The sequence below is a fragment of the Nomascus leucogenys genome, chromosome 6, assembly GCF_006542625.1.
Source record: "Nomascus leucogenys isolate Asia chromosome 6, Asia_NLE_v1, whole genome shotgun sequence".
Lineage (NCBI taxonomy): Eukaryota > Metazoa > Chordata > Mammalia > Primates > Hylobatidae > Nomascus > Nomascus leucogenys.
In genome coordinates this window covers 93,670,215-93,683,911 of record NC_044386.1, presented here as the reverse complement: position 1 = coordinate 93,683,911, position 13,697 = coordinate 93,670,215, and the positions used below count along the sequence as shown (strand labels likewise).

General features: G+C 51.0%; 1 protein-coding gene across 1 annotated transcript in view; it reads right to left on the bottom strand.

Moving 5' to 3' along the window:
* The window catches only part of CCDC33 (coiled-coil domain containing 33), a 100,601-nt gene that overhangs the window by 34,353 nt on the left and 52,551 nt on the right, over nt 1-13,697 (bottom strand). The window contains 1 exon segment of the mRNA XM_030814745.1: nt 6,188-6,382. Coding sequence (XP_030670605.1) covers nt 6,188-6,382 — 195 coding nt within the window.

Genomic DNA, 13,697 nt, shown 5'->3' with positions numbered 1-13,697 from the left:
CTTTTAACAACCCTTGTCAATTATTCATCTCCTGGTATGAGGGCCCTCTGGTCTGCCACAAATCTCCTCTGAGCAAGGCAGAAGGAGGGAGAGAAACAGGAGGCAGAGAGAGAGAGAGAGAGAAGGAGAGACAGGTGGAGGGGGGAGGGAGAAAAAGAGAGAGAGAGAGAGAGAGAGCAGGAGAGACAGGAGAGACACAGGAAGAGGAGGGAAGCAACCCTGTGCTTGAATTTCTGTGCTGGAAACAACACTGAATACACACTTCTTGCATAGTAAATGAGCACATCTGCCTTTCTTTATCCAAAGCATAGCCTGCCTCTTCCAGGAAGACTTCCTTGCCTGCCTCTCCCCCTATCCACCACCTCCGCAACTCTCTCTCATTCACTGAGGGCTCACTAGGTGTGTCCAGGAGTGCTGGGTAAGTGTGGCAGTTAAAAAGCTACATTGTCCCAACCATGCCCCTCCTTTGCCTGTTCATCCCCCACCAAATATTTACTGTGTGCGTACTCTGTGCCACTAATCGTCTCCCTGGGCATGGCTTGCTCCTATCCACTGGGGAATTCTCAGAGCTGAGGTCCTTGGCTTCTTTGTCCCCATGTCCCTGCCCCAGCTGGACACAGGGCTGGGCACATGGCAGGGTGGAGAGTTCTGGTTTTCTGATAGGCTGGAGGAATGGGGAGTCCAGGCACACACTAGGTATTTCAGAAGCCCTTTGTGGTGGAAGTCGGTCCATCCAGAGGTGGCATGGAGCCCCCTCGCCTTACCTGCTCCCCTCCTGGCATCGGGAGACATGGCCTGGCTCCGTGTGAGGTGGGCTTAGGGTGCCCAGAGTGGAGGGCAGATGCTCGCAGGTTGTTGACTATTTGGAGAGTTGCCATGTTCAGGATGCACCTTAACACCTCACTCTTCATACTCACTTAAAGGCTTACCTCTTCCCAATGGCTTCCTGAGCTGCTCAGAAGGGAGACAAGGCTTCCTCTACCTCTGCCTGAGGCCCTACACTCGACCCAAGGCCATACCCATGGGACCTTGACCTTGGTGGGCCCACCCAGGACCAGAGTTTTGCACCATGTTGACCAAATGGAACTTGAAAGGCCTGCATCAAAACTAAGTGTTCCAAGGTGAGAAGAAATGGTTGGGTTGCAGCTTGGGAATGAGGTAGATCAAGGGCACATCCAGGGGCAGGGAGTCACAGTGGGCTTAGTGAGCCATGGGGATGGGACGGGCAGGGCCAGGGGCAGCAGGCAGCATCGCACAGAGAGGCATAGACCTCCTCTTCTCCACTCTCATCTATTCCCAAGGTGCTTTTCTCTCCAGAAAATGTTCAATTTCCTATTAAGCTGAAGCAGGATCTGAAGGGAATCAGAGACAAAATTGTTTTTCGGGCTCTGGGGAATGCATGATGAGACTGGATATAGACAAACACACTCCGGAAATCAGAGGAGGCCAAGAGCCTCAGCCGGAGACAACGGCCCAGCATGAGGGAGGCGGTTCTTCATTTGACTACAACACAACCACTGCCATGTCGCTGGCACCTGCTGCTCCAGCCCTGGGACCTGCTGACGGCCACCGCTCCCTGGCCGCATGTCCAGGAGCCACACACACTGTGACCGTGCCATTGCTACTCAGTTTTGTCCCAGTGCTACTACTCTATACGTCTGCCCACATCTTCCACACTGTGCTCCGTACTCACACCTATGATTGTGCCCTCCTGCAGTGCAGGGCTGTGTGACATGATTCTATGGCTTGGGTCTTTTGTTATGCAACGACACTCCACTGCTCCACAGCCATGTTCGATTGCTTGTCACTGTGCCTCATGGTCGCTTGAGTTCATCCATTGCTATGTAATTTTGTTTGGTTGCTATGGAACAGTGACCCATTGCTACACAGCTAGGCTACCTGTGCTTGTCATGGAGCCGTACACTGTTGCTACCCACCCACGTTCTATTGCCTGTAACTGGGATCTACCGGCCACGTGAACATGTGTGTCTGGGTCCTGCCATGATCCTTCAGGGCCCTGGCCAGTGGGTAGGAGCTGGGGCTGGGGGCAGGGTCTCTAGGCCCCAACTAGGGCAAAGTGTCAGAGGTAGAAATAGCCAGCCTGGTAAATCTGAGGAGAGTGAGAGAGTGCGAGCGAGAAGGCGAGTGAGAGAGGCAGTGAGAGAGAGAAATGATGAGTTGGGGGACTGAACCAGGGGTGAGAGGATAAACAAGGACGTAGCCAAGAGTCAGGAACAAGGAGGGACGGGGTGCCTGGAGCAGAGTGGGATGGATAAGGGAGATGGGCATACCCACTGCCTTGGATACTCTGTGAGTCTCTGGGGAACCCAATGGTGCCAGGTTGACTGAGCATGCAGGCCTCTGTAGCATCCAGTATTTCCTTGGCTGGATGCAAGGCGGCATGAGATTGCCACGTCAGGAAGCCTTGGGCAGGCCCATTCCTGCCCATCCCTGGGCCACCTCATTGCCACCCTTTGTAAAACGAGAGGACCAGTCTAGATACTTTCTAAGGTTCTTTCTAATTCTCTTGCTGTCTAGCCAGGGGTTCTATTCCATTGCCCAACAAGCATTTACCAACATCTGTCTTGGACCAGGCCTGTGCCAGGCTCTGGAGCCCAGAGGTGAGTAAGTCAGTGTGTTCTTTAGTTCGAGGGCTGGATGGTGGTGGCTGAGTGGCCCTAACCCGATAGCAAACCAGGGCTAGCAGCCAGTCCTTAAGGCCTCACCAGGTGTCCAGCAAGAGGGAGGGTAGAGGGACCAGGAACACTCTCTCTGGGTGAATGAGCCACTGATGGGAGTGCTGGGGGTGATGCCCAGGGTGGGCATGCTTGAGTGAGTTCTCCGTCAAGACCCAGCTCACAACACCTCTGCAGTCTGTGGGTATGGGGTATCACTCAGAGCCTCCCAGAATCCCAGCCTAGCATGCTCAGGCTGCTTCTTTCCCCACACCTCTGTCGCTCACAATGGTTACTGTTGCTCAAAAACACCTCCTCCTGGCTGGGCATGGTGGCTCACGTCTGTAATCTCAGCACTTTGGGAGGCTGAGGCAGGTGGATCACCTGAGGCTGGGAGTTCGAGACCAGCCTGACCAACATGGAGAAGCCCCGTCTCTACTGAAAATACAGGGCGGGTGCAGTGGCTCATGCCTGTAATCCCAGCACTTTGGGAGGCCAAGGGGGGCAGATCACAAGGTGAAGAGATAGAGACCATCCTGGCCAACATGGTGAAACCCTGTCTCTACTAAAAATACAAAAATTAGCCTGGCATGGTGGTGCCCACCTGTAATCCCAGCTACTCAAGAGGCTGAGGAAGAAGAATCGCTTGAACCCGGGAGGCGGAGGTTGCAATGAGCTGAGATTGTACCACTGCACTCCAGCCTGGTGACAGAGTGAGACTCAGTCTCAAAAAAAAAAAAAAAAAAAAAAAAGCAAAATTAGCAGCCAGGGTGTTGCATGCCTGTAATCCCAGCTACTTGGGAGACTGAGGCAGGAGAATCTCTTGAACCCGGGAGGCAGAGGTTGTGGTGAGCTGAGATCGCACCATTGCACTCCAGCCTGGACAACCAGAGCGAAACTCCATCTCAAAAACAAACAAACAAACAAACCAACCAAAAAACACTTCCTCCCAATGGCTAACCTTGACTTCTCAAGCTGCAGTCTGGTCCCATCTCTTTTGGTTTAATTCTTAAGAGAAAATCAAGACTGGCCCTCTACCCATGTTATTCTAATATTCTTTCAGGTGTTGAAAACATTGTTTATATTGCCCACCTCTCAGATTCATTCTATATTTAAAGGCCATTTCTTCCTCCACTTTATTTTCCCCTCTCTGCTCCTCCTCCACCATCATCATCACCATCATCACCATCATCATCATCATCAAGTTTTGTAAGTACAGTGCAGACTCCAACCCAACCCACCCCAGCAATTCGTGTCTCACTTCCCACAAACAAATCCATGGTATTAAGACATCTGTATCTGGTTTCTCTCAAATAATCCAGACTCTCAGACCTAATGACCTCAGTTCAGACTTTGGATGCTTTACCCAGCAGACTCCAAATGAAGGACTCCCTGCCATGCCCAGTACTAGGAGTGGGGCTGGGTACTTCCCCCTCCTTGGTTGTGCTATGTCAGTGCCCAAGTGGCTGATGTGAGTGACTTGTCCAGCCAGGAGGTGCTTGAGGTTCCTGCTCCCAGAGGTCGTGTGAGTCAGGGGCTGAGGTCTGCATCCTTGGGGGAAGGTGGAGGCTTAGCTTGGGGAGGGCAGAGGGTTGGCTGGTTGGCCCCTCCTGGGCAGCTGAGCAGGAGAGGTTGCTCTGAGCCCTCCACAGGGCTGAGACCGGAGAGGGATGCCTTCTTTCTCCTCCCTTCCCGTGTGCCTTTCCCTGTGACAACACCTTCCCTTTTCTTTCTTTCTTGGCCTGTTTTTTCTTTTATTTTGTTTTTCTCTTGAGACAGGGTCTCGCTCTGTCACCCAGGCTGGAGTACAGTGGCACAGTCATAGCTCATTGCAACCTTGACCTCCCAGGCTCAAGTGATCCTCCTGCCTCAGGTTCCTGAGTAGCTGAGACTACAGACATCACCAACATGTCCAGCTAATTTTTTGAATTTTTTGTGGAGACAGTATCTCACTATGTTACCAGGGCTGGTCTCAAACTTCTGGGCTCAAGCGATCCTTCCACCTCGGCCTGCCCAAGTGGTGAGATTACAGATGCAGGCCATGCACCTGGCCTCTCTTTCCTTTACTACCTCTGCTTAGAGGCACAAGAAGGGGGAACCACGTGGCCAGGATGTGGAAAGGGCAGGAGGAAGTGGTTTATTCATGCTGCCCCAAATCTCCAAAGACAGGGTTTCTTTATTTTCAGTGCAGTTTATGGCTGAGCTGGATGTTGATCCCAAGGGCCATTTCCCCAAGGGCCAGAGGTGACAGGAAGAAATGGTAAAGATGGCCCATGAGTGCTGTGGTGCCTGAGCAGGACGGCCCTGTTCCAGGAGGGGCAGGGGTGCTCATGTGGAAGAACCCTGGGCATGCCCAGCAGACAGCCAGCCTTCCTATTTGTCCAATGGGACATGTTCCAGAAAGGTGCAGAAGTGCCAGGGGAAGATGAGGAGGCTGTTGGTGGAGGAGGTCAGGTCCTGGGAGGAGGATGGCTTGGACTTCCCTATGGACTGGTGGCCTTGTCTGGGGCCTTTTCTGAAGATCTTCCAGAGCAGCTTTCCCCATGGGACCCACTGTGGAAGAAGGGAGGAAGCCACCCAATAATTCAGCCATGGTTACTGGGTGGCACCTCCCTGGACTGTCTCTTTGGTAGCCCATTCTTTAGCTCTCTGCATCAAGGACTGAAACCCAGCACTGACTCCTCAGCAAATTAGGATGTCACTTTGGCCACCTCCACCAGCCCTTCCTGAGCATCTGCTCAACCGGCAACAGGAAGACACAGCAGCTCCCGTGATCAAGGACACAGACTCGTCACCAAAATTGGTGTCTTCTTTTATTATTATTATTATTTTTTGAGATGGAGTTTTGCTCTTGTTGCCCAGGCTGGAGTGCAATGGCGCAATCTTGGCTCACTGCAACCTCCACCTCCTGGGTTCAAGTGATTCTCCTGCCTCAGCCTCCTGAGTAGCTGGAATTACAGCCATGCATCACCACACCCGGCTAATTTTGTATTTTTTTAGTAGAGACGAGGTTTCTCCATGTTGGTCAGGCTGGTCTCAAACTCCCGACCTCAGGTGATCCGCCCGCCTTGGCTTCCCAAAGAGCTGAGATTAAAGGCGTGAGCCACTGTGCCCAGCCGGTGTCCTCTTTTTTTGAGCCCCAGTTTCTCCTGTTACAAGCTAAAACGAATCTCTTAAAGGTGCTTCCCACTACCCAGTGGCCATGCACCTCAGGAAGTTCTGAGCTGATGTCTACACACATAAATGGAACCCTGGCTTACAAGTATTGCATGGGTCTGTTTTGAAAGAAATTACACGGGAGTTCCACTCAAAAGGTGAAGAGACCCTGCAAATGAAGAAGCCACAGCGCCCGGCAGTTTGACTTTGGGGTAACTCACATGCAGAGTGTGCCTAAGGGGAGGGAGGTCTATTGGCCACCTGAGGCATGAACCAGTCCTGCAGATGGCAGTCAAGTCCCCTTCCCATGGCCTCATCACTGCCCCAGCCCTTCCCACCTGGGGAGAGACACTCACTGTGTCGCGGGACATCTCAGGCACCAGAGGTTCCTCCTCTGCTTCCCATGGAGTGGACATGCTCAAGTCCATTGTGGAGCTCACTGTGTCCTTGGACCAGGACTCTTGGATGGTTCCCAGCTTCTCATCTAGAATCTTGGGGTCCAAGGTAGGAAGAGCCTTGTTGTTGTTTGGTGTCAACGAGTTTTCTGGTCTCTGAGAAGAGAAGGTGCAGAGAAACTTCAGGACAGGCCCCTTCTCTGTGCCCATCTACCATAAGCACACCTTCTACACCCCAAGCCTCTCCTCCTCATGGCTCAGGAGGCCCTGCATGGCTGGCCCGTGCACACCTCCTACCATCTGCCCCTTGCTCACCGGGCCCCAAATACGTGGCCCTTGCTATTCCTCCAAGCCAAGCTCGCTCCTGCCTCAGGGCCTTGGCATTTGCTGTTCTCTTCCTGGAGGTCCTCAGGGATCCTTACGCGGCTGTCTCCTTCTTATCATTCAAGTCTCAGCCCAGATGTGATCTGCTCAGAGGGTCCCTACCCTTTGAGATAGAGGCCCACTCTATCTAAAGTAATCCCACTTCCAATACACTCTCTATTCATTTATCCCATTTTACTGGGTTCATAGCACTTACTCTACCAGAAAATTTAAAAATGCATTTACTTCTTAACTGTACCTCCCTTCTGCAAATGCCCATGCTAGGATGTGAGTCCCATGTCAGCAAGGAACCTTGTCTATCCCTAGTGTCTGGCTCATTGTAGGCACTCAATACATTTTTGGTGGAAGAATAAATGAATTATGCCATCTCTGACACCCACACTTGGTGCAGTAACAACAGCTTCTAAAATCCTACACTCTTTTGACACTCTTTGCTATGTAGACCTATTTTCCATTTCATCTCCTCTAACATCCTTCAATCTTACCACCCATTAAGCAGAGAGTCTCTCCTCTCTGTATATTCTGATGACCCGTTGTCTCCCTCCATGTTCTTTTCCTGTTCTCCTCCTTCTCCCTTGGCAGGATTATCACTCTCATGTGTCTAAAGTCTGATGCCACTCAAATACCAGCACCCCCACCGCCCAAGGACGCCTTGATGTCTCAGCTTACACTGACTTGTAGGTTTTCTGGGTTCTTCTGGTCTAGCAGTTGGCTGTCTGTGCTTTCACGTTGCTCTCTAATTCCAGACTTGCCTGCTATTTTTGTTTTTCTTTTTTTCTTTTTCTTTTTTTTTTTCTTTTTTTGAGACAGAGTCTCGCTGTCTCGCCCGGGCTGGAGTGCCATGATATCGGCTCACTGCAACCTCCACCTCCCGGGTTCAAGTAATTCTCCTGCCTTAGCCTCCTGAGTAGCTGGGACTACAGGCATCCGCCACCACAGCTGGCTAATTTTTTGTATTTTTAGTAGAGATGGGGTTTCACCATATTGGCCAGGCTGGTCTCGAAGTCCTGACCTTGTGATCCACCCGCCTCGGCCTCCCATAGTGCTGGGATTACAGGCATGAGCCACTGTGCCTGGCTGCTATTTTTGTTTTTTTAAATAAAATTTTAAGTTCCTTGGGCTTAGGGACATGTCTGTGCTCCCTTCGGGGAAGGGTTACTTTAAAGCCCTGTTGGAAATTCATGGTTATCTCTAAAACATACTCATTGTTCAAAGAATCATGCAGTCCTAGGGTTTTCAGGGACCTCAAAAGTGAGCCAGTTCCACTCTGCACCAGCTGTTGGAATCCTCTCTTGGCTGCATAGCAGACAAATTATTCCACTGTCTGGAGTCTTGTGCTAGAAATAAATAGAGCAATGGGCACACTGCCAACCAGTACAGATGCGCTCTGAGTTAGAGGTGCCCAGGTGTTTGACCCTGAACAACCAGAGAGGGAATGAGTGCAGGTGGGCCTCTTTTTAAGTGGTTCTTCTATGGGAAAGTCCATGCATACTAATTCAATGAATTGAGACAAGGACCCTTCACTTTACCACTGAAATTCTTTAAGTAATTATTCCTTTATGCCCCTTTCAAATAAAATTTGCTGTGCAGAAATTCATTAATGCGAAGACATTTCTGGCCGTGTCTATAGAGTAAGGGACAGTCACATAAGTACACAGAGGCATTTGGCTAAGTCTGGGCTCTATCCCCCAACTCCCCATCAAATGGATGCAAAATAGACAATGCCAAAGAGAAGGCAGCTATAACAAGACTCTTGGAATGGGAAGAGTGGGACACTGGGGGACCCCGAGACTGACTTTGGCAGGCCACCTACTGCACTTCATGACCGAGACTCCTGGGCCTGTTTTGTCTGTGGGCATCAGGCCTGGCTCTCTCTCCCACCTGGTCCTCTCAGTAGCTATGGCTCACAGATGGCAGGCTTCACTTGGAGGCTCCCCACTGACATGAAGACACCCAGGGTAGCATCTGAGTCAGATGGTTTAGTGTTTTCTGGCCATGTGTTTTAGATAGGAAAAAGTACCACATCTGTCTCCTTCTCAGAACAGCTGAACACTAGATTGACTGCAGAGGAAGAGCTACAAAATGCATATTGGATGGATGGATGAATGGGTGGGTGGATGAATGGATGGATGAATGCAGGAGAGAATGAAGGAAAGCATAAATACAGGGCAAAGACCACCTTCCCATAGACCAGGTGGCCCCTGGGGCTGCGGAGAGATGCTGATTCAGGACCTATAATGACATTTCTGCTCATTTCCAGGCAGAAAGCCAATCTCCATGCCCTGGATTTCATAGACTGCCATCTAATCCAGTTAGGAGAGGAAGTAGAAGTAATGAAATCAAGGGAGAGGTCTCCAGAGGTGCCCCCATCAGTACTGAAAGCAGGGACAATTGCAAGGGATTTCCCTCCCCCACAGTCTGTCTCCCTGACATCCACTCAGTGTGGCCCCAGCACCAGATGGGTCAATGCAATAACCTAGAGCTGACATTTACCGAGCCCCTGGTCAGAGCTGGGCACTCACCAGGTACTTTTATGTGGATTCTGAAATTTACCATGTATAATCCATTTAATTTCATCATAAAGTTAAAATAAAGGTGAGAACAACCCCATAGTCCAGACCAGTGCCTTTACCCCATCAATCTCTTATGGGGTGAGGTGGGGGTGGGCTCTGGGAAGGAGGGCAGGCAAGGCAGAGTACCTATGGACTTTAGTGTATCCTGCCCATCCCTGCTCCAGCCGCCCTTCCTGTAGTGCCTGCCAGGCTCAGTGATTCTGTCCTGCTCTACCCTGGGGCTGGCACTGGCTAGGGTCTGCTCCCATGGCTGCTCCATGCCTGTACCTCCCCACCCTGCAGGTCTCTGCCCACCTTCCCATTCCCCTGTCCCATTCAACTTTGCCAGGATCCATCCTCGGCTGGGATTTGGAGGCAAGGTGGAGAGGTAACTTTTATAGTGAAATCTTTAGACCTCCAAACAGCACAGATCCTGCAGGGCACATCAGAGGGAGTTGCTTTTGTCATGTGAGGTGAGGGGCACCAAGAGACCCATCATTTCCAAATTCTCCCTAATAGTTCTCCTTCTTTAGGGTCAGCATTGCCTCTCCAGACTCCACAGCTTCAATCAGCTCACATTTGGGGAAGGAAATTATGTCCTCACCCCCTTGCTTCTCAAGGAAGGGAGCTTGTCTGAGACCATAGAGAGGGCCAGGCTGCTTGAGACCATAGAAAGAGCCAACCCATAGGAGATGGTGAATCAGGGTGGAGGATGGGAAGAGCCTTGGAAACTAACTCCTCCCAAGACTAACTCCTCCTAATCAAGCCCAGCCTTGCCTCGCTCTCCTTTCCTCCAGGTAAGGTGGGGGCTGCTGGCCTACCCCACAAGCCTACTTATTTGCTTCTGTATTTGACAAGCCTTGCCCTGCCTGCCGGGGCAGCTTGGGGCTGACAAGTGGCCCCTTTCCCTGTGGCTTCGTGGCTGCAGCACATCCTGGTTCATTAAGACTATAATTGGAGATTGACTTTGAAAGCTCAGAGAGATGCATGGCCACGCACTAGCTCAGACCCAGCACTCAGCTCACTGCTCCCTGTGTTGTTGCAGCTGCCCACACCACACGTGAGTGCCATGGTTGGGGAGAAAACACCCCTTCCTCACTCCTCCTAGCACTCACTGTTGCTAGCAGAGTTGGGTCTGTTGAGACAGACCAGGCCAATGGCATCACAGGCTTGAGGCTTCTTAGGTCACCTGTCTCCCTCCTCCCCACAACATCCTCTGCCTTCCTCCTACCCATTCCATCCCCTAGATCCCCAATCATGCAAAATGCAACAGTTCCAGCCTGCCCTGCAATTACAGACTAGCCAGGCTGCAGCTGCTGTCCTTGGTGCTGAAAGTGCCCGCCTTCCGGCCTGCCTGCCTCTCGCCCCGCCCTGAGCCTTCTTGCTGGAGCGCACATGCTCTTAATTCAATTAGCTGGCCCTGAACCCTCCCCAGGGGGCCTGAAGCGGAAACTGACAAATTCTGTTTAACAAAGACATTTGTCCCTCGCCCCGCCGGCTTTGGGCTCTGCCCGCCTGTATCCCGCTCATTAGGTATCTAACAAAGTGAGTCCCAAGAAATCTGCTTCCAATCGCTAGTAATTCAGGAGGCCTGATGCAATTTTCTCCCTGATAAGGGTGTCTCGCCCACTGGCAAGCGCCGTAATGAGCCCTGTGCAGCAGCTCCCCGATCAGTCACTGCTTTGTCATTTCCTGTGGCTGCAGTTGTAGGTTCTTATCTCTTCAGCTGTAGGCGAAGCTCAGACAACAGGCCCCTCCAAGAGGGCTTGCTGCCTCTCCTGAATATAGCGAGCCTCATTTATGGCATCCTGCGTGCTCTTGCAGCTGCAGTGGGATTTGAAGCTCCGAGTCTGTCTCCCAGCCAAGAAGGGCCCCAGTGTTAATCCTTGGTGGGGCCATGATTCATTTGCCAGAAAGTGGTGTTAGAGGGTTAATCCCAAAGCAAGTTGTGAGGCCAGAGGAGGGGAGCCACTGACAAGAATTTTTAAAAATTCTGTTGGGGATTTTAGTATGAAAGTCCTGCCTGTGGCTCAGTGGTTTGACTGTCGGCTCACTCTTGTTACCCTGAAACCTGGCTTCCTAAATTTAATTTTTTCCCTTGGGTTTCCCCTATTCTCATGCAGAGAGGCCTTTCCAACACAGATGAGATCACATCCTACTGCTGCTCCAAGACTTTTCTTAGTTTCCTACCACTTTATGATAAAGCCCTCACCCTGCACCCTAGCACCCAGGTCCTCTACAATCTAGACTTCATCCAGCTTTCTAGTCTCATTGCCCATTACAGTTCCCATATGTCATGTGCTCCAGACACTGTCATACCTACATGCCTTTGCACATGGGGGTCCCTTTGCCTGCAGCACCCTTGCTTTGCCAATTTCCAACCCACTATTTGGAACAGAGCTCAAACCATGACTTTCTGTGATGCTTCCCCTGACCTCTGCATACTCAATGCACCAATCTCAACCAGGACCCTTAGTAAGATGGGTGGTAGTGATCTGTTGGGGTGCTTTACTGCTTGGCACAGGTTAGAAATCTAATAAATGGCTTTGGGAGGCCAAGGCAGGTGGATCATGAGTTTGAGACCAGCCTGGCCAACATGGTGAAACCCCATCTCTACTTAAAACACAAAAATTAGCTGGGTGTGGTGGTGGGCACCTGTAAATCTCAGCTACTGGGGAGACTAATGCAGGAGAATCGTTTGAACCCAGGAGGCAGAGGTTGAAGTGAGCCAAGATCATGCTATTGTGCTCCAGCGTGGGCAACAGGTCAGGACTCCATCTCAAAAAAAAAAAAAAAAAAAAAGAAAAGAAAAAGAAACCTAATAAATGGTTAATGAATGAATGACTTTGGCTGGGCCAGAGATACATCTTGGCTGAAGGGACTGAAGGGAGGTCTATGCTAAGGTGGTTGGTTTTTGAGAAGGGGGGAGTCCCAAGACCAACTCCCATTTTCTGAGTTTTGTCTAGAAGCTTCTGCCATGTCTCTCGCTATTCCTTCCCTCCCCCTTCTTCAATCTACCAATTATGCACTGGGCTCACAGGGAGAGCAGAGCAAGGGAAGGGAGTGTCCAATGTCCAGTTTCCTCAGTCATCTCTGCATTCTGACTTAATACACTCCATCTGCAGCCAGGAGCTGTAGGCTCACATTCTCAAGGCAACACTGGGTTCTGTGGTTGGTGAGGCATTTAAAAAAATAAATTGAGACAGGCTGTCACTCTGTTGACCAGGCTGGGGTGTAGTGGCACCATCTCAGCTCACTGCAGCCTCAACCTCCCAGGTTCAAGCAATACTCCTGCCTCAGCGCCCCCAAGTAGCTGGGACTACGGGTGCACAACACCGTGCCTGGCTAATTTTTGCATTTTTAGTAGAGATGGGGTTTTGCCATGTTGCCCGGGCTGGTCTCAAACTCCTGAGCTCAAGTGATCTGCCCACATTAGCCTCCCAAAGTGTTGGGATTATGGGCATGAGCCACTACACCCAGCCTGGTGAGGCATTTGAGATGAGCTAAAGCAGGTCTTCTGAATGACTAGCAATTGGAAGCAGTATGCCTCTCTGTCCAGCCCTTCCCACTCTGGCTTGAGAGCTCCTAGGCTCCACAGCCCCCAACTCAGGGCAGGGTACATTGAGGACTTCAGCAAGTCTGGCTTCTGGAGAGATGGCTGTCTGTCTCTCCCCCCATTTCTTTATTCTCGGGAAATTGCAGCGAGACCAAATGTGGTGCTAGTGATGTTTATCTTCAGCACTTGACAAGGCCTCCTAACGTCCTTATGGATGTGAAGCTGGTGGAGCAGCTGTCATGAGGGGCAGGCACAGAGTGATGGGTTCGCAGGGCTCCACCAACTCCCCTCCCCCAGGAGCCCTGTCCTCATCCCTGATGAGTTCAGCATGTTTGTCAGAAACCTGGGTGAAAGACACTAAGAGATCCCTTTACTGAGCATCTGCAGGACACTGTGCTAGGCACCTGCACATGCTTCCTCATTCAATCTTCACTATGTTCCTGGCTGGTAGGGATTACAATCCCCTTTTATGGATGAGAATAGTGAAACTCAGGATGGCTAAGATCAAATGGAAGATCCAGATTCAAGCCCAGGTCTACAGGCTTACAAGGTGGACATTGCAGCACTTAAAGTGTCTTGGCCACCTCCACAGATGACCTGGAGCTTGGGGTTGGGGGTACAGATGGGACTGTGAGTATGTTGCATGATAAAATCAGGGTCCAGAATGATCTCAAGCTTAGAAGATGGACTGAGATGAAAAAGGTGAAATACCACAGGGGAGAGAAACCCTGTCTAAGTTCAATATAGAACAGCAGGGAGGCAAGATGCAGACATGCTGCCTACTGATGTGCCAGAGTCAGACTCTGGCTCTAAACAGACCCTCACTGCTTTGGTAAATACTAAAATAGAACCAAAGCTAGGCTTCAGCTGCACCAAAGGGGAGAATGTATTCAGAGAGAGGGAGTGATGTTCCTACTTTACCTCTAATGCTGATTGGGCCCCACAGTTTTGGGGGATACTTTAACAGGAATGTTGTCAA